The sequence below is a fragment of the Leptonotus elevatus genome, chromosome 4 (assembly GCF_054856555.1).
Source record: "Leptonotus elevatus isolate MCC_2025b chromosome 4, RoL_Lele_1.0, whole genome shotgun sequence".
NCBI classification, from domain to species: domain Eukaryota; kingdom Metazoa; phylum Chordata; class Actinopteri; order Syngnathiformes; family Syngnathidae; genus Leptonotus; species Leptonotus elevatus.
The window spans coordinates 27584775-27606904 of NC_141242.1; the positions used below are offsets into that span (position 1 = coordinate 27584775).

Sequence of the window (22130 nt, forward strand, 5' to 3'; positions counted from 1 at the left end):
CCAGAAGTTATATTATCATCAATGTAGCTGTTAAATATAAGTTCTTTGAACTTTTTTTTTTTTTTAAGCCAGTCAATGTCCCTGTGTTAGTTGCTCCAAAATCCAAGTTATTCCATTGTTTTACACCAGTACAGGAGATCGAAAATGATTTTACAACTTTGTACAAATACATGTTAACCTCTCAAATCATATTTTGATTCCCTGGCCTGGAAGCAAATTACAAGGGAGGCAATTTTTTGACGCTTTGTACATTGTCTGCACAGTACTAACGTTTATTAAATCATATAATTTAAATTTGGATTTAATAAATAATTCATGTGTATGTATGTGCATTAGGGGTGGGAACCTCTGGGTACCTCACGATACAATACGATACGCGATACAAAGCTCACGATAACGATTATCTCACAATATGACGATATCGATATATTGGTCAGGAAAGCAATCCACGCTAATCACGATACAACTATTCAAGACACTATTCACTATTTTTTTTTAAATGAAATTTTTTAATTTTTTTTACAATCACTGAAACACAATATTAAAGCTACCGTATCGTCTTCTTCACAGTAAGTAGTTGAGTACTTAAGTGCAAATTTTAGTAAACAAATGCAAGTGTCTTAATAGAGACATTATTATTGCAACATTTTTGTAAACAAATGGAGTGCTGCCTGTAAACACTATTGTAGTTCAACAACTCAATCACATTTCTGTTTGTGTAAAGTGCAAATCTACTGCAACGTTTGCATAAGGCAAAAAAACGTAAATATAAAATTAAAAAAAATCAAATAGTATTCCACAGTAATTGTGCTTCAAAAAGTGGATTTTTAAACTTTGCCGATTTTTACAACTTGAGCATTGAATAATAAACATTGTTAATACAAACTTGTGCAAAAGTCATTCACTGGACAGATAAATGTCCATTTTACATGTTATGTAAGTTCATGTTTTTCTTCAGAAAGAGCAGCTGGTCAGCATGTTCAGGGGTGAGCACACTTCTCTGAACACTGATGATGTCACCAGCAGTTGAAAAAAACTCTTTCAGCTGCTACACTTGTTCCAGGAATACACAAATACATTTGTGCCAGCTTGGAAAGAAGAAGGTATGCATGCTGCTAACTTCTCCACCATAGCAGTGGATCCTCCGTGAGTGGAAGAGACTAAACATCCTGATATTGTTTTATCTACCTGTCAGCAACTGCTATGGGTGACTCCGTCTGAGTAGATGTATTGTTTTTGAAAGTCTGTCCTGGCAGATCCACAAGAGCAGACTTTCTCCTTTTTGGACTTTTTTCACTAGTGTGTGGCAGCTCCTCCCCCTCTCCCTGTGCTTTCTCCCAAATGCCCTGTGCATCCTCCTTCAATGCTACAGCTTTTGACAGTAGTTTTGCATATGTGTCTTGCACTTCTTCAGATGACAAAAAGAGGAATGATATAAACCTTGGGTCAAGAAATGATGATATAACGATATGTACAGAACAACCTTTTTCCTCCATGGACTGATACCTCTTTTGAGAGATTTTGATGAATGGAGATCTTGATTTCTCAAACCAGTGGTGAATCTTCAACAGTGCAGATGGTGTCGCTTAACAGCTGAGCTTGAAGTAGAGTGATGACAGAAATGTGGGGCTCTTTTCCTCACACATGATGTTGCCACAAGCATTGGCTTGAGTGCTTCCACTGTCTCTTCAGCATTTGAGATATCAGACTCCGTCAGTGAGCAGTCAGTCACTTTCTTTCTCACCCTAAAAACACAGCATAAAAGAAAAAACCATAAGATTACAAACTTTTATATTTATCTTTTGACTTGCAATTATGTTTTCGTGGAATATTTCAAGTGTTAGTACAGTACTACAAAGTGAAAAAAAATAGCTGAATGTGTGTAATTATTAAATTTCACCTGTGTTGTTTACTAATTGTATTATTATGTACATTAACTAACCTGCACATAATTTTAGATATGCCAGAAAATATTACTATTTGATTAACTTGGTATTTATTGTAAAAAAAAAAAAAAAGAAAGAAAAAGAAACACTACATGCACAATGTGATTAATGATCCTTTAAATATAAAAACTTTCTTACCTCAGGTGATAAAAGAGCAGCGGTTATGGCTGGTTGTTCAAGAAACCTGGAGACCATTTCATAAGCACTATTCTAACGCACAGGCATGTCCGTGATGAGCTTGTGGGGGGGAAGGCCAAGCAGAGTTTGGTTCTTCTTCAGTGCTTTTGCGCCTATTGCGCTTCTGTGAAAGTAAATTGAGATCCTTCAAAATCTTGGCAAGAGGCCTGGCAATAGTGGCCACCTTCAGAGCATGTTGTGACGCAAGATTTAGTACTTGGGCAAAACATCGTACATGCTGGTAGCCGGTTAGTTCCATTGCTACAGTCATATTAGAGGCATTATCGGTCATGACAACAGGCCTTTTGGTGTCAATCTTCCACTCTTCCACGGCTTGCTTGCAATGTGCGCGCCAGCGTGGGTTTCATGCATTTCACGGGTTTGAAGCACGTATGATTTTAGTTCCCAATCGCTGATAAAATGGTGATAAAAGACAGCGTGGCCCTCGAAGTCCATCCATCACAGGTAAGACCAACTCGTTCAGAAGACTCAAGTGCTTTCATTATTTGAGCCCTAGTCTCCTCGTACAAAGTAAGAATAATTTTTTCTGTTAAATGTTTTCGACTGGGTATTTCGTAGCGTGCCTCAAGAGTGCGTATCATGTAACGAAAGCCCTCATTTTCAACCACGCTATATGGTCGTAGATCTTTACGAATATATACAGCGATGCTGTGCGTGATGGATTTTGCTCTGGGTGAAGTAAAAGGGATTTTGGCTTGGAATAGAGAACTCACGCTGGGCTGGTCACTTATTTGCGATTTCTTCTATGTTTTACTACTTTCATATAGTAGTAAAGGATAAGATGGCTTAGCTTTTTTCCCCCCCTTTATAGTCTCGTTCATGATATCCCATAGTTTGCAAGTGAAATTTATATTGTCCTCCAACAATTTGGTAAAAATACTGTTTTTTACAATCCCTCAAAATAGCATTTAGTTTATTACGATGTTTATTGTACCTTACCTCTGCCTGTTTTGTCTTTTGTTTAATAAATATCTTATATAAGTTAAATTTTTTCTACAAGTATTTATGAGAGACTTAGTCATCCGTGGTTTACTTTGAGGATTTTGTTTGATATGAAATATCTTTACTGGACAGTTTTATCATACAATTGTTCTAGTTTGTTTATGAAACAGTCATACGCTATATTCACATCCATTGCATCATAAACACAGTTCCAGTTTTGAGTTGACAAATCATTTCCAAATGCAGTAATATTTCGATCTGACCTAAGTCTTTCATATAATGTTTGTGTTTGACATGTGTTGTTACTGTGAAGCCATACATAGTTAGTGAAAATTGGGAGGTGATCAGTAATGTCATTAATCATTAGTCCACTCTGAGTCTCATTTAACATAACATTAGTGAAGATGTTATCTATTACGTTTTGATGAGGACCTTGCACTATGGGTCGTAATTATAGTCTGTTGTGTGATTAATGGGTGAAGCCCTAATGAATACATTGTATCAATTAAGTCTTCAATGTGTGTATTTTTATTAGGGTTTAACAAATCAATATTCATGTCACCACAGAAAAACACATGCTTATTGTTAATTCTAGACAGTAATTTCTCTATACATCTAGTGAAAAGCATAACCTCGGAATCAGGTGCACGGTAAACTTGTAACTTGTAATTTATTTTTATTTTTTACCTTTTGTCAGAGTAATTTCAATCGTTATGCATTCCATAAGATTATCAACCCTATTCGACATATTATTTAATATGTCAAACTTGATGTTGCTGTCCACAAACAACCCCTCTTCCACCTTTGTCAGTTCTGTTCGTGCATACCATATTATATCTTTGGAGAGAGCCTTTGTTATCTTTTATCCATGTTTCAGAAACAGCTATGATATTGAATTTCTTGTCAAACTTCTGTATATAATCCTTGATGTGTTCAAAGTTAGTGTAGAGACTCCTGCTGTTGAAATGGATTATAGAGAGTTTACCGTCCAAATTGACTAATTTGTTGTATTGGTCTTCAGTGTAGTAGTGGCATTTATCCGATTTGTTGTTGTATATATATATTTTTTTAGCAGGGTCAAATATTCCATTTGGATCATTCAAAGCACAATCCTCAAATTGATCTTCTAGATTCAGATGTAATGAGAGTATAGAGTCAGTTGATTGGGCCATATTTAATTTTCATAAGCCTTCAGCTCTTGCACGCTTTTGATCACCCTGGTTTTCATCTCTTACCTTTTGATGAGGACCTTTGCGGTCCAGGTCGCAGTTTGCGGTCCAAGTCGCCCCAATTTTCCCAGCTTTCTTCAGTTGACGAGCCTTTCTTGCTATTTCAGCATTCTTTTTGGCCAGGTTTTCATTCAGATAGACATTCTGACCTTTCAACTTGGGGCCCCGCTTGAGGAGAGCAATTTTGCTCTTTCTGTTGCTTAGCTTCATGAGGACCATTGGTGGTTTTCTCCTTCCAGATGGAAGCGGGTAGCACTCTTGAATGTGCCACTGTTATTCTCAAATCTTGCAGTTTGGCTCTCACCTGTTGCTCCACTGTTTCGTTGTCAGGATTCAGATCAGGATCCTCCTCACTCCTTGAGTTGCGTGTCTGCCTCGACCCTAAAGATCTAAATGAAAATATGAAAAGAGAACATTATCAAATTCCGAAGCGTGAAGAGATCCTGAGTGACATGGCAGGTGCGAAGTACTTAAGCAAAGTGAATGCTTCGCATGAATTTTGGCAGCTGAAGCTCGACCCAGAAAGCAGCAGATACACCACCTTCAACACACCATTTGGGCGTTACTGCTTTCTGAAGCTCCCGTTTGGCATAAAGTCTGCACCGGAGATCTTTCACAGAGCCATGGAGTGAATCATAGAAGGTCTGGAAGGTACATGTGTGTACATTGATGGCTTAGTTGTTTGGGGCAACACAAAGAAGCAACATGATGAGAGACTTACTTGAAAAGATCTTACAAAGAGTTAAAAAGAATGGACTTAAACTAAAAAGAGAGAAATGTCTTTTTGGAGTAACAGGAATTACATTTTTGGGAGACAAGCTTACAGCGAATGGAGTGGTGCTAGACAAAACCAAAGTGCAAGCCATGCTGGACATGCCAGCTCCAACTGAAAATAAAGGACTTCTACGAGCAATGGGGATGATAAACCTCTTGGGTAAGTTCATTCCCAACCTCTAAGAGAACTGCTGCATCACAACGTAACATTTGAGTGGACAACAAAACATGAAAATTAATGGAAAGAACTAAAGAGAACTGTGACAGCTGAGCCAGCCCTTACCTACTTTGATCCAACAAAACCAACCAAAATTTCCACTGATGTATCAAAAGAGAGGCGAAGTGCCATACTGCTGCAAATGAGTGAAGAAATATGGCAACCTGTACCATGCATCCAGATCTATGACTGAAACTGAAAAACGCTATGCTCAGATTGAAAAGGAGACACTGGGTTTAGTGTTTGGGTGTAGCAAGTTTCACACATATGTTTATGGACTGCCCACATTCACAGCAGAGACGGATCATAAACAACTTATTTCAATTAGAAGAAAAAAAACGACATGTCTCCTAGAATCCAACGAATGATGTTGACATTGCGCGTTATGATTTTGAGCTGAAATACATGCCTGGAAAATACATAGTGCTTGCTGATACGGTTTTGCAAGAACCATCCCTGAATGACAGTGACACGACTGAGTGCATCTCAGCAGAGGAGAATGAGGCTCACATTTGGGCTGCTTGATTATGGGAAAAATAATAATCACGATTATGTTTGGTAATAATTGAAATCACGATTATTCAAAACTATTATTTTTTTTGTTCAAAACAAGAACATGTTTAAACATTTGAAAATATTAAGACAAATACAATTATTTGAAACACTATAATTATGTAAGTTCCTTTTGGACCAAAGATAATTTATAATAATATATATTATTTATGTTAGCAAAAATTTGAAGTTGGTGTGCAACGTGTGCAGTGTGGCTTGTGGGGTGCAAGCTAGTTTTGACAGGGGTGTGTGGTGACACAACTCGTGTGGGCGTGCCTTAAAACAACACCAAATTAATATTATTAGGGCTGGAGCTATCGAATATTTTGGTATTTGGATATGCTACTGAAAATTCTAGCAAATAATGGGGTATTTGGATAGAAATAAAAATGTGTACCTATAGGCCTATATACTTTCTTGGTTAATGAACAATTATAAATACAGAAGACAAAAAACACATTTGCTGGTTTTCATTTTTAGATAATCAACTCTTTTTTATTTTATTTTTTACTAACACTGTGCTTGTCAGCAAACTATTTTCCTCTGAAACAGTGAGATTTTAAACAAATCTCCCCCCATAGATTTTGGTCAATGGAACTAAAGTGACAACAGACCCACAATAGCGATTTTGTCGGCTAAATAAATAGCACATTTGAGTAAGCCTGGTTTGTTAATAAGTGATCAGTAGGAATGGCAAATTAGTCAGGCTGTCAGCATCAAAGTGTGCACAGTCCATCGATCCATTTTCTGAGCCGCTAATCCTCACAAGGGTCGCGGGCGCGCTCGCGCTGGAGCCCACCCCAGCTGTCTACAGGCTGTAGTATGTACGTCTTTGAAAAGTAATCAGACGGCTGGAGCACTTTACCGCTGCGAGCTAGCGCTGGTAGTTCGCTGTTAGCTAGCAGTCAATAAACAATAAAAATCCTATTATCAAGTATTCATAATCTGAAGTTGCTACTTTAGTTAATCATGGAGTCCTTTGCTTTAATAAGAGAATTACTAATCCACTCCGTAAACACAAATGATTCGGCAGAAATTGAATTTCTAGACAACACATATATCAGTCACAGCCTAACCTATTAATGAAACGGAATAAAAATGCAAATCAAAGATAAAAAGAAAACATGCAACCTAACTAACTAAGATTAAAAAAAAAAAAAGGTAGATGGGCGAGAGAGGTGGAAGCGTTTGACCTGTCAATTATTTTATGTTTAGATAAAAGCAATGCACCAGCAGTATATGGTCAGATTGCAATGACAGCGCACTGTTAAAAACAGCCAAAAGTTTTCTTGCGTGTTGAAATAAAACTCAAAGTTGAGATCTAGTGAAGAGGCTTACTTGCAAGTATTTTATTTAGAAATTTCCAAAGTCATTCTGGACCCTTGCTGAATCAGAAGGAGTCCCCGAATGTGCCCTTGGCTCTCTGCTCATCCTCACTTATACAAAAGCAGTGGTTACAAAAAATAGTCTCCCCCTCCTTCATCCTTGTCTTTGTGGGAAGAGTGAAATACAAAACAGATAATAAATCTTCAGCTCGTATCTTAGTCCACTACAGATGTGGGTAAATAATTGGTCCCGGCACCTCCTGGACCAGATAATTTATGGACAGAACTCTGCGTGACTTTCCAAACATTCCTGATACATAGATAACTCAGAAACAACTTCGACATCTCTTTCCCAGAGAAGAGAACAATGGACTATAGATTTAATAACATTTGAATTAACTGTTGTCTTATTATTACACAGCTCTAACTAAAATCAAAACGGTTAAAATATCAATCGAAACAGTAAAACAATGTTAATAATGTTAACAGCACTCACGACTGGTTCAGTTTGCACAGAAGGAAGAGAGACTCTCGAGCGTCGATCCTCAGTTGAAGAAAATTCTGTTTGAGGCAATCTGGGCAGTCGGCGCACGCGCAGCTGGAATGCTGCTCTGGAGTCTCTGGCTGCTGGCGAGGTGGACGCGCGGCGTGGAGGCCGCTGCAGGTCCTTGGCTGCCGCACGTCCCAGTTGGTGGTGATGTGCTTGCGCGGTTGAGAGGCCGCAAGCAGGTGGTTTGAAGCACTGCGAGGCGTTTTGGGCGCACGGCTGGAGCAGAAAGGGGTCGCTGGCGCGCAGCGGCTCGGTGCCTAACAGCCGTCGTGGAACCGGGTCGGCGGGGCGCCTCAGCGTGTTCGGCGACCACGTTTCTAGTGATGATCAGGAAAAGTTCATGGGGCCAGACGTGAGGTGAAGAGCAGGCTGGGAAGAGAAGAGGGAAGAGAGTGAGAAGTTCCTTCGCGCGCTGGTTTTTAATCTGTGTCCCAGGGGACCGGCAGTTTGGTCCCGCCTCTTCCGTGCGCATGAAGCAGACTTGGTCGACTGAGACCAAGCTTTTGGGATAGTATTTGATAATTTTTTATCAGAATTTACAAAGCAGATGCTTCATTTATCATTCTGAACACATTTCAAACATTACCGCAATCATAAAGTTATTGAATCCGCTAAGCTTACTAATTAGCTAAACTTAGGTGGCTATAGAAATTACACACATCATTCATTTGAGATAGACATACAGGTTGTGTACAAAGATAAACAACAGGAGTCACTTGATATCAGTCCAGTACATAGAGTCCGTGTAATTATGTAGACTTCAGATTAATTAGGAGCGGCAGGATTCTTGAGGATAACCGATAGTGACCGCTGGAGGGCACTGTTGTACCATAGAACTTCCAAGGGGGATTGTTTCCGAAAAAACACATGGCTAATTCATGTGGATAGACCAGACCATAAACAGGCTTTCAGGTCTGTCGGGGCTGTGGTATGCGTTTCCTGGGGGTTACAAAACGAAATCCAGTCCCTGCTGGACGGAAGCTCAAATAGTCCTTTTTAAACTGAAAACACAGAGTTAAGACATTCCCCAGGGGGGAAATGTTTAAAAAGGCAAATAGAATAGAAACATTTAGGGTGACAGGCAATATTCGTTACACAACGTTAGCCCTTACTGTCATGCATACTGCCATTAACCTGACTACGACTATCTCAGCAGGTATCCAAGGCAGAAATGATGAAGACTCGTTGCAGCCCTAGTATTAATAATTGTTTTTGTACGAGATTATGCCCACTTTGTAATCTTGGATGGTAATACTTGAAATCGTAATTGAATTTTGATTAATTGCACAGCCCTAGCTCACATCAACATGGTCACAGCCTCACTGCCTGCGACAGATGCCATGCTGCAACAAATTGTTGAAGATCCAGTATTAAACAAAGTGGCAGAATGCATGAACAGTGGCTGGTCAAAAGGAGTCAATCCTCAGTTCTTCCCTGTGCGAGCAGAATTGTGTGTGTCAAACGTCATCATGCTGAGGAAGGACAAGATTGCACAAAGACATGCTTTGACGTCTTCAAGAAGGACATTTCTCTGGGAGTAGAGAAATGTAAGAGAAGAGCACGAGGAGCCATCTACTAGCCAGGTATCAACAAGGACATAGAGGAAATGATTAAAAAATGTGAAATCTGTCAAAAACATCAAAACAAACAAGTCGAGCCAATGCTGATAGCCGACCTTCCTACAATTCCCTGGCAAAAGATGGGCATAGATTTGTTTTATTTGCAATAATACACTTTTATAGACATATAGGGCACATAACACACTTTGGGGTGGGGGGGGGGCTTGACGGCCTGGGGGCGGCTGGGGCTGGGTTGGGGTGGATGGCGGGGGTGGATGGGGGGCGGGGGGGTCGTGGGGGGAGCGGGGGCTGTGGACCGGTGGGGTGCCTGGCGGGCCTGCAGTGCCCCGTCCTGCTGCGTTGGGGTGGGGGCGCGGGCCGTGTTGGGGTGGGGGGCGCTCCTGCTCCTGGGTTTGCTCTCCGGCCGGTGGCCCTGGAGGGGCCCGGGGGTCGTCCTTTGGCGCTGCCGCGGCCTGGGGGGCCCTGAGGTGTTGTGCTTGCTCTGTCCTGGCAGGGGTCGACGGCTCCCCTCTTTGGTGGAGATTTTCATGCATGCCAGATCCACCACACCAGCATCTATCGAAACTCAGACACAATCTGCTTCTTCCTCAGGTCATTGAATCGGTGGAGGCTGGTGTCTGTGGATCTCACTCTGCTTCGTTTGTCCTTCCTTCCTTTCCTCAGTCTCTCCTTTGGTCTCTTGAGGTCTCCCTGATTTTTTGGATTTGTTGGAATTTAGATGTTTCTGGGGTTGGTGAAGAACTCTGGTTGGTGGCCCGGTGGGTGGTGTCTGGTCGGTGCTGGATTTCACTTTCCTTTGTTTTCTTTGGTCCCCTTGGGTCTCCTGACGGCGGTGTTCGGTTTAGGTGAACGGTATGGGATTTTTTCTAATAGGTTTTTGGTGAGCTAACGAATACACACACACTCACACGCACGCACGCATGCACGCACATACACATACTCACCCACATACCAAAAAGAAAAAAGAAAAAGAGCAATGATGATGACATTACCGAATGAACAATACTGAGCTCTTAAAAGAATAAAAAAAATAATTAATAAATAAATAAAATAAAATAAAAATAAAGATTTGTTTTATTTGCATGGCAAAGACTTTTGTTGTTATAGACTACTTCTCTAACTAACCTGAGATTGTGCAACTCTCCAGCACCACCACGCAGTCTATTATTGTGCACATGAAGGGGATCTTTGCAAGACACAGAATCCCGCAGTGTGTTGTGAGTGACAACGGTCCTCAGTATGACTGTGGAGAGTTTAAACATTTTTGCAAAACAATACGGATTTAAACACGTTACTTCAAGTCCTTTGTATCTCCAGGCAAATGGTCAGAGCAGAAAAGGGAGTACAAATTGTTGAGAGACTGTTGAAGAAAGCCAAAGATAGTAACTGGTAAGACTGACCCTTACCCCGCATTACTAAGTTACAGAGTTTCTCCTTTGGAGTTAGGAGCATCACCTGCTGAGCTACTTATGAGTCGTAAGCTTCGCACCACACTTCACAGATGCCACAAGGACGTAACGACAACAACATCTGTAAAGACAACAAAAGGAAGCTCAAACTCAAACAGAAAATGGCATATGACAGAGCAACAAAATATCTGGAACTTCTTTGTGAAAAGGACAATGTCCTCGAGGGACCTGATTGCTGGGACAGAAAAGCAACTGTACTAAGCGAGGTTGGACCTAGATCTTACATTGTGGAAATCGAAGATGGACAAAAAGTGAGGAGGAACAGGAGGAGTCTGCTAAAGACTTGTGAGGACAGTGAGAAACTTGAACCTGCAAACCAGGAAGATATACAGAAGGAACAACAAATTCAACTGCAGGCAACTTCTCAAATCACTGAACCTCCGAGAAGATTAACAAGACCTAGAAAACCAGACAGACTTATTGAGAATGTTTGATTGTTAAATTGTTTTGGATAAAAGTGTTGCAGTGTTGGGCAACAAATGTTAAAAAATAAATAAAAATAAAAAATAAATAGAGAGAGAGAGAAATTAGAAAATTGTTATATGTTTATGTTATTATATTGTATTGTTTATTCTCACTTTTTCACAGAGAAACAACTCCCACATAATACATCCGATTTACACCGTTCAAATTTCAACTTGCTTCAAAAATTCACGCCTTCCTGGGTATTTATTGTCTGATTCCGCATTCAGCGATGCTTTCAGCATCAGATGTCACTTAATATAAATACACCATAAGCCATTAATCTGAACCAGATAAATTGGGTCAGTGGTTAGACTATTTGACTGCCACACGGAGGACCTGAATTCGATCCTTGCTAGAAACAACTGTTTTGTAGAAATGCAATATTGAATACTAATTATTGTCAAATGGCTTCACATCCATGACTTTTGATGTAATTCGTCATTATTCAAAATTCAATACAAGCTTTTTACATACAATGTCACAAATTCTTCTATGACTAAAATTACTGAGTGGTTAAGAGAAAGGGCTAGTGATCGGTGTTCCTGGGTTAGAATCCAGTTTCAACCAATCTTTAACACATCAAATCATTGTCAAATGATTTTACTATTAATACTTTGTAATTTTCACTTAATTTATCTTCCAATTTCCTTCATAAGAATCAGGCTTAGCATTCAGCTATTAGCATTCCTATGCAATTTCTCCAGAAATTTCACTTAGTTTAGTTTGTATGTTATTTGTATGGTTAAAAGAAAAGAAAAAAAAGCATTTGGCAGTATAACCTTATGTTTGTGTGTTAGGACACGAGAGAAACGAGAGTTACTAGTTGAACCAAGAATGGAATTGGCTGTGTTTTTGTATTTTGTAAGTAAGTTCATATTTGGGTTTATTGCGTATTCATCCATCAGTTAAATTTTATCTTCCAAGTCTTTTTCTAATTTGTTATCCTGTTTCTTTTTGTAAGATGAATATGATATAATTTTACCTCTAATTACCGCTTCCCAGAGAAGAGATGGAGATAAGTCTGGAGAGTCATTTATTTCCAAAAAGTCTGCCCACTCTCTTATTATTTTGTCAAACTCTGCGTCATTTAGCAGTGAGACATTAAAATGCCATGTCGGGGGTGGTTTAAAGGTATAGTCAACTTGTAGGGGAAGGGAGACTGGTGCATGGTCGCTAATAATAGGATGTATTTTTGTACCAATTTTATCAGCAATAGAATCATTTGTAAGAAAAAAATAAATTCTTGAAAAAGACCGGTGCACCGTGGAAAAGAAGGTAAATTCCTTCTTAGTTGGGTTTTTAAGTCCCCAGCTGTTGACGAGGCTAAAATCATTCATGTATTCCCCTATTACTTTGGTAGATTGTAATCGCTTTATACATGTCCATGAAAAAATCATGGAAAAAGGTCGGATCATCATTATTAGGGACATATAAATTACCAAATGTATATATTTGATTAAATATAGTCACCTGAATAGTAATGTATCGGCTCTCTGGGTCGGTTACTGTATTATTTAGAGTAAAGAATAAAATCTTATGTATGAGTATACAGACTCCTCTTTGTCTACTGTTATAAGGGGCAGAGTACACAGTAAAATTCTTGTCAACAAGTAATTTTTCTTCAGATTTTTGTAGGAGACAAATATCTGCTTATAGTTTTAAGTGTTTGACCGCCAATAACGTTTAGTAAAATCCAAATGAGTGCCGCCAAAGACGTTAAAAGACGTTCACTATGTTTTTTGTTGTTGTTTTTTTTTTTTTTTACGGGTGGAGGAAAGCCTTGGCAAGCTGTGCTGAAAGTATCAAGCATGTCGAGTTAGTATAATTTTTGGGCACTAGATGGCAGCGATGACTCTCTTTGGACAAGATCGGGTAGGCGTCAGTAGAAGACGTGAGGCGGAGCTAGAGTGTTGAGGGGAGAATGACTGAGGAAGCGAAAATGGAGACCAGTTGCAAGCAGCTCACGCTTGAGCATTTTTTTCAAAGACGAAAAGCATTGACCAATGCTAAAGAGCACATTGATGATGATGATGATGGTGATTCCGAGGTTGACGGCGAAGTTGGAAGCGTTGACGCGGCGGCTTCGATCGCAACGTAAAGCCTCACCGGCTAGCGATGCTAACGCCGGAAAACGAACACTTCTGCACAGGCGGACGTTCAATCGGACGATTAAGAGTACCCCGAGTCCAATGCATATTCATCGGAGGAGTGGGTACAGTCTGATCACGGAGCAGACACTGGTTCTGGACTACGATGCCACCATGAATGGAGTGGATAAGATGGATCAGAACATCTCTTACCACCCGGTATAGGAACTGAAGGACATGAGGAAGCCAGATGTAACACCAGGTCACCGTATCATGATCCTGAGAGTAGACTTGATGACAACATGGTCAAACACACACTGCAGTATATACCTGCTACTCCCCGGAAAAAAAGGCCGGCAAGAAAGTGTAGGGTCTGCACGTGAAGGGACAATCGCAGTAAAACTAATCTGTGGTGCAAATCATGCTGCATCCCCTTGCACGCAGGGGAGTTTTACACAATATACCTCACAAAAAGAAAAACTGTGTAGTTGAAACATCCACACAATTGTAAATAGTACCACAGTTGCACACATTTGTAAATAGTTTGCCAAATTGTTTTGTCAAATTGTTACACTGTTGAATGTAAATAAACATATTTTGCTATCAAAAAACACTTTTTCATTGTTGGTGGTAGTGTTTTACAGAAGTAAAGCACTGTTTAGATGTTTGTAGCATCATTCATGGAGAAAAAAAAGGTGTCAAATTCACTAGAGTGCATGAAATAATATCGTTTCACAAAAAGCTTGATATCTCCGTATTTTGGTCCAAAACAGAGCATTTGGATGAAACTAACCTATTTTCTATTGTTGATTACTGAAGAACGGAATAAGGTAGAAACAAGCTTTTTATTTCTGATGGAAGATGAGAGTTCAATCTTTCATTTGAAAGTATCTGTGTTTCCATAGTCTAAACACAAAAAGAAAGATCAGTCAAAATGCTTAAATCAGCTGGCACCCACACATCCTCTTTTCTGAAAATGCTTGGCAGTCAAAGAGTTAAGAGATGGTCTAAAATGTTTATTCTTTTTGCCTGTGATCGAGCGCCACACACATTCATGTGTATATATCTGTATAGGCTACTTGTTATAGGATGGAATCAAAGTGGTTTATGTGATTTGTGTGAAATGAGAGGTGACGTGTAAGTGAATATAACAGTGAAAAAACGGGGAGGGAAGTAGATGTGAATGAAATTGGTGGGGGATTAAACATGTAACAATATACCAGTAAATGTTTAAATATATTTTATATATAGTTATGTATGAATACTATATTTGTAATATAGCCTATACATAATAAGTATTCATATTTTAGGTTTTATAACCACATATACCTATATGCATACATCTAATAATCAAACGAAGTTCAGTTCCACCAATGCCAATTACAACAGCCAGGGAGTGGAGTTGGGGTTCCAGAATAGTTGGCCATCGATGTATTCTTATCAACGACCATCGTAGTCCGTTAACCCTCCTGCCTATTTTGTCTCATTGTGGGAAACAGTACCTTTCACCGCTCATTAATCTCTCTCGGGAATTGGTCATTCACCCAGAAAGAGGTCCCTTTTAAGCTCCAGTCCTTTACTTTTAAAAGGGTAGGTGGCTAGCCACGATACACGGTCCCATCAGGGTTTACACTTGCAGGTCTGTTAAGATGCTGTTTTATGGAAACGCTTCTAGTGGAATAGCAACATTCATTTACTGCGATTTCTTATCAGACCACCACTCCTTGATTTACCACTGTTATGACATTTCTGACTATTTGGACAGTTATTAAGTCTTTCTCTCAGCCTAATCATAATTTAATATCTTATAACATGTTCTCTTGGTGCTGTGATGTTTATCCCCAAGAAGTAATCCAGCATCTAAGACCCCAAAATGAAAGAGACTGTCTTAAAAATTAGCCTGCGAGATGTTGTGTGTCTCGGTGATCCTGTTTGAGCCTCGGGGGAAGCCTGTAAGCAAACAGCAGATTGAGTTATGATATCTGCTCCCTATTTGCGCAAAAGGGAGGCTTTTCGTAAAAGCAGTCATCTCCAAATCAATAATGACGCAAAAGATTATGATCTGTTCAATATCATTTTATTTAATCAATAATTACATCTTGTATGCAGTCAGATTTGAAATAAAGTACTGACTAAGACGTGTGCATTCCCAGTATGGGGCCGCTCTCTGTTTTCAAACACTGCTGCTGAAGTCTTTATTTGCTCACCTGGTCACTGTTCACACGTACTCAGTGTAAACTGAAACACTGTCAAACACCTGCCAAGTGTTACACAGCAATTAGCATTGGTGCCCTTCAGTGGAGTGTAATAAAGTACAAATGAAAATGTTTACTGTTTCCGAACATCAGTCTGATTACACTTAAGTAAAGGACTCAAATCTGTACTTTTGCTGTTACCAAAATCTATTTTATTTTATCATTATTATTTTAAACAAGTATTTGTACTTCTGCTTAAGTACAGAGTGTGAGTACTGTTGCCACCTCTGTTGACCTTGTTAAATAAATTAAACCTGGTGTTTTTTTGGTATGTGCAGTGTGAATGACCTCTGACCACATCCGAGAGTGGACGCAATGGAGACTGTAAATACCAGCAGCGGGGATGAGGGCGGCCTCTTCTCTGCCAGTCCTTACACTGCCGTGGAGATTGTGCTCATCATTCTGGTGGCGGGATCCCTCAGTCTGATCACAGTCATTGGAAACATCCTGGTCATGCTCTCTATAAAGGTTAGTTCATTGCGTTTTCGTCATAGCAGTTGAAGTCACAATGGTCAATGAGTAAAACTCAATGACTATGTTTACATGCCGGCAATATTTGGGTTAGCTCAGAATTCTGGTTTCTGAAAGATTTTGAACAACTCCTTTACATGCGTGAGTAGACGCGTTACTCCAGTAGACCTGCTCATGTTATCCATCCCTATATGAACCCTTGGGCTTATATATCATACACAAGTCCGTCTCTAAACCGTGACGCATAGACAGCGTCATGACACAATAGTTAATTTCCACTTCTAATTTTCAACAGTCGATAAAAGACATGATTTTATGTCACTGACCACACTGACAAAGTTGTGGGTTTCCTCCTCGCTCCAGGAGTGTGTTGCTGTGCTGTGTCAAAAAAACACCATGTTTGTTTATCTCTGCTTGTGTATTTTGAGGGGTTGCGCACCAGATGCAAGGACTTATGTTCATACTACGAATTAGGGCTGGACGATTAATCGAAATTTCAATCTAATCCACTTTATTTCTATAGCACATTTTATAAACAAGCGTTTCCAAAGTGCTGTACATTGAGATCAGCACACCATCATACACATAAAATCTATTAAAACCAACCCAAAAATAAAAACCAGTCAATAAAATAGTAAAGTACAATAGGTAAAAATAATAATAATAATAATAATACATTAAAAATAATTTAAAAATATAATAAAACATAAAAAGACCCCGAGGACTATACAATTTACATTAAACTAAAAGCCAAGGAATAAAAGTGGGTCTTAAGACGAGACTTAAAACACCCCACTGTGGGAGCAGTTCAAACGAGGAGAGCCAGATTGTTCCACAGCTTTGGGCCGACCACAGAGAGAGCCCTATCCCCCCCCAGTTTTAAGTCTCGTCTTGGGCACCACGAGCTGGAACTGGCCCTCAGACCTCAGTGCACGTGTTAGAGTGGACTTCTGGAAGAGGTCTGAAATGTACGGAGGGGCCAGTCCGTTCAAAGCTTTAAAAACAAACAATAAGACATCAAAATCAATTTTAAAATTAACAGGAAGCCAGCTCAAAGACGCAAGGATTGGCAATATATGTTCTTTTTTTCTTTTCTTTTTTTTTTACCGTGCTTTTCAATTTTGGCTTCTCTTGATCTCTAAATCGTAATAATCGAAGAAAAACAATTAATGTGCTTAACACCGCAGTGCGTTTACAAGTTCCCTATGTTGAGAAAGTACCCGAATGCACCGCCACCATGTTGCTTGTAGCGTGTTCACAGGTCATATATATATTCGCATTGCGGCATTCAACTATGTGTTTACGCATACAAATCAGTGCATGCGTTTTCAGATTTATGTCACACATTTGTGGAATCTCCTTAAACATTTGTGACTTTTATGGATACAAATTATTTTTATATATTTATGGATCGAAATACGCATTTGTAAATAGTTTTGGCACAATAATAGCCCCATAGACACCGTACGCTGGTCTCGCTCTAAATGGGTATCTCATGCCGGTCACCAGTCTCTTTAAGCTTCTGGTGTTACCGATAGCACAAAAACATCCATCCATTCATACAAAAGCAATGAAATGTACGAAAAGAGCGCCATAAAGATAGCTCTTATCCCACTAGCTCCACTGAGTTCGCTCCTAGTGTGTGTGTGTGTGTGTGTGTGTGTGTGCCCGCACGTGTGTGTGCCCGCGCGCTGCGCTTGTGAGTGCCGACTCAAAACTATTTAACACACACGAGAGGCAAAAAGCAGGGCAAGAGAATATTACTGACATATCTAAACAAACTGGCATGCAAATTATCATTTATTGAGTGGGGGGAAAAACTATCCCTTTTTGTATGTCCGTTTGTTACAATTTGCCTTAAAGTGTATAAATTATATGCTTAATGATGTTTACAGGAGGAAACTTATATATTTTTCAATTAAAGAAATATACCTGTAATTCAACAAAAGATGCCTCTGCCAAATCTAATATTGGGGTCCAAGGAACTGAGCGATAAAAGAAAAATGGGGTCTTCAAAGCAGCACATGCCGTCCATAGAATACAAAAACAGTTGCACCCCTAACGTTGACGTGACGTTCGGCCGTCATTATAATATAGTAAGGACTAGAGGTGTCTGTCGATTATTTTTTTTTAATTGTAGTTAATCGCATGACTTCAATAATTAACTCACAAATTAATCGCACATTTTATATCTCAATTTATATCTACATTTATAATAAAGTGTACAATATTTTTTCAAAATTTTCACACTCTTAACCCGTCGCTGTTATTTGTACATTTTCTGGCATTTTTATGTTTTTCTGTGTTTCATCAAAGAAAAAGCATTTGAAAAAAATACACTAGGGACCTGACATTTCACCAGGATTGTTAAAAAATGTAGAAGTTCAAATTGGCGCCATGCTGCAATTTATAATTATTGCTAACAGGAGGGAGAGATTCACACGAAATTCTTGTAATAATGCCCGATTTTGGCTCATTGACTCCCATTATAAATCACAGTTTTTGATATGCTGTAAACCTGATGTGTTATAATGCATTTTCCGTGATTACTGGTGCAATCGCTTCTTTGACGAGTCATAAACATGAAAATAGAGGAATTTGTGTGTTGAGAGTGTTAACACCCAAAATCCACTAGGTGGCGCCATAGGCTAATAAATGAATTTGCTTGTGTAAAGCCTGCTGCAGATTAGTCAAAATTAATGTGATAAAAAACGGTTGGCATTACAAAAAAGTTTGGTGTTGATGTGTCTGAGCTCACTTTCAGTCTATTTGGGCATGCATATTAGCAGGTGTTCACAAGAAAATACAAAGGTACCACAAATGCAAAAATAAATTCACTTGTTTATTGTTATTGTTTGAATTTCAACTATTACTGGTTGGGTGTTGGAACTTCTTTACTCTTATTGGTTCCGGGCATTTTTGAGGTCGTTGTTCTCGCGATGATCACTACTTTGCATTTCTTTCACCACAACTGGTAGCAATGGCTAGAAAGATGGTATTGGAGGACGCAATTCGGCTCGTTTTAGAAAGTACTAATTCCGAAGAAGAATTTTATTCGGACGCTAGTTCGGAGCGCTCGGAAGAGGTTGAAGAGTCTACTCTTGGACTTTGAATGCCAGAGAAGGAAGAGGATGATGACGATGAATACGGAGATGAGCATGACGAGGTGTGGGAAGTGGATGCAGATGATCGCGGAGGTGAGAGCGAGGGGGGGAGGGGGGGGGGTTGTGGAGATGAACACGACGAGGAGGCAGAGGATGATGAAAATGACGGCGATCAGGGCAAAGAAATTAGTGAGTGTCTCTCAAAAAATTAAAAACTATTATGGTCTCCTACTCACGAAGTGGCCACACATTATTTCCCCCATCCCATTCCTAACCCTGGGGCAACCCTCTACGCAGTAGCCAGAATCAGCAGCCCTGAAACTGCGTTAGATTTGTTTTCCAACTCGGGCATCATACAGCGAACCATAAGAAAAGCTTCAAGCGGCTTGAGGAACTAGGTAAGGCTCTAATTTGGCCTGAAATTTTGAAACGGGAAGCAAAGCCTTCTGTCGAAGGCTTGGTGGAGCAGGTGGAGAATGCAGAGCAGCGTGCTGGACCCCCGTCTAAGCGCAAACAATGTGGCCTTTGCACAAAGCCACTTCGGGCTTCAAACGTTTTGCGCAAAATGTGGAACTTACATTTGCAAAAAACACATCAAGACCCATTGCATGAAATGTTAAATGGGGAAAAAAAAGTTCTGGTGTTTAGTTAGTAGTAGTTCTTCGTTTCAGTAACTGGTGTTTCATGTTCATGAATTCTGCATATTTGTTCTAAAGTGTTACTCATAAATTCTGTAATCAAAATCAGTTATTGTGACTTTGACCTACTTATTCTAAAGAAAAAAAAATCTTGTTACGACTTATTGACATATTCAAGGATCTAATTATCTCATATGAAATATTTTACTTTGATTTATATCTATCCATAATATATATATACAGCATAGTTAGTTTTGCTGTTAGCATAATACTGCTATTATTGTCCATTGGGGCATAAAAAATTAAAATAAAAACTATATATGTATAGATAGGTCTGATGCCACTGAACATTTTGAGCGGTTGAAAGTGAAAAAAAATATTCATAAATGACTAAGTTATCTCACTTCAAAGGAAATGCCTGATTTGGGCAAAATTACAAGAGTTTTGTGCTATTCAGAAAAATGCCATTGTGTAAAAACTGGGCATGCATAAAAAAATTATATTGTTATGACTTATGGACTTGTTTGAGCCTCTAACTATGTCATATGAAATATTCAAATTAGTATTTTATTTTATATATATATATATATACAGCATAGTTAGTCTTGCTATTAGCATAATAATGCTATTATTGTCAATAGGGGGCATAAATTTTTTTTTTAAAAAACTATATATGTATAGATACGTCTGATGCCACTGAACATTTTGAACGGTTGAAAGTGAAAAAAATATTCATAAATGACTAAGTTATCTCACTTCAAAGGAAATGCCAGATTTGGGCAAAATCACAAGAGTTTTGTGCTATTCAGAAAACAGCCATTGTGTGAAAACTGGGCATGCATAAAAAATTATATTGTTATGACTTATGGACTTATTCGAGCCTCTAAATATGTCATATGAAATATTCAAATTAGACCTTTATTTTACACATATATATATACAGCATAGTTAATTTTGCTGTTAGCATAATACTGCTATTATTGTCCATAGAGGGCATTTTTTAAACTATATATGTATAGATAGGTCTGATGCCAGTGAACATTTTGAGCGGTTGAAAGTGAAAAAAAGATTCATAAATGACTAAGTTATCACACTTCAAAGAAAATGCCTGATTTTGGCAAAAATTACAAGAATTTAATCCCAAAAAAATAACGCCCACATAAAACTGGGAAGAAATGTTAACCTAATAGAAATTTGGTTGCATTTTTTAGTCGTTGATTCAGTAATTATATAACAATTCATAAAAAAAATGAAAAAATACAATTAAAAATATGTACTGTGTTGTAAAAAAAACTTTGACATTGATTTGTATTGGTCATTTTTGGTCACGACATGGCATAATTGCGTTTGTAAGACAATGGTTATTTTTTTTTCATATTAATAGCTGACACATTTTTAACATGAAGTAACTTGTAAATTCTAAAAACTGTAAAGCATAACGTGGCCCCAGTCGCCACAAATATATGCATTGTTATTTAATTAATTACTATTAAATTGTGTTACAGTGACTCCTTTGCACAACATTGAATGCTTTTATTTTGTTAAGTTCAATACGAATGTGCACTGTAAAATGACGTAACTTTACTGGAAACAAACCATAATTGTGTTCTTTTCATATTAAGAGCTAATCTAATTTTTAACATGAAGTAACTCGCAAACTTCTGTGCACAATTTTAAATTGGTAAAATACAACTTGACGCCAGTCCCCGCAAATATATGCATTATTATTTAATTTGTCACTGCTAAATTGTGTTATAGTGATTCCTTTTCACGATGTTGGTCGCTTTGATTTTGTTAAGTTCTCGGATGTGCATTGATATTAAGTGACGCCGCTTTACTGCAAGCCACAGACGCTGGCGCTCTGTTGCAAGCGAGCCAAGAGCACTTAAGAGCTAGTGATGGGATTTTCGGCTCTTTGGGGTGATCCGGTTCATATGGATTGGCTCAGTGAAAAGGGTCAGCTCTTTTTGTCTTTTAACTTTAGCTTTTGTTTTAAATATTTACGACAAATTTAGTATACATTTTGATAAATGACTTGCTGAACTAAGTATTGCACTCTACTGACTGCAAATAGCAACAATTATCAAGCAAAGACAATTATTTGTGTTTAGTTTATTTAAAGTTAAAAAGGCTACAAACAATAAATAAGCAACACAATTAAAATAACAATCAAATAGTGAGTAGTAATTTAAGTGCAACAGCAGCGAACAAAACTAACATTATAAGCTACGCACCAGGTCCAGGATAAAATACCTTGTTTTATTTCAAATTGGCATTCAGAAAAACTAAATACTTCAGCTCTTTAACTCTCTTCTTCTCTATTTGCTT

General features: G+C 38.7%; 1 protein-coding gene and 2 pseudogenes across 1 annotated transcript in view; 1 reads left to right on the forward strand and 2 right to left on the reverse strand.

Annotated features, from left to right (window-relative positions):
• LOC147176445 (muscarinic acetylcholine receptor M2-like) overlaps positions 1-22130 on the forward strand; it is a 47170-nt gene that overhangs the window by 12484 nt on the left and 12556 nt on the right. The window contains exon 2 of the mRNA XM_086073150.1: positions 15868-16057. Coding sequence (XP_085929276.1) covers positions 15905-16057 — 153 coding nt within the window. The 5' untranslated portion in view covers positions 15868-15904. The remainder of the gene's footprint in view (positions 1-15867; positions 16058-22130) is intronic.
• On the reverse strand, positions 926-2171 carry LOC147176446 (E3 SUMO-protein ligase ZBED1-like; annotated as a pseudogene).
• On the reverse strand, positions 2373-4534 carry LOC147176447 (uncharacterized; annotated as a pseudogene).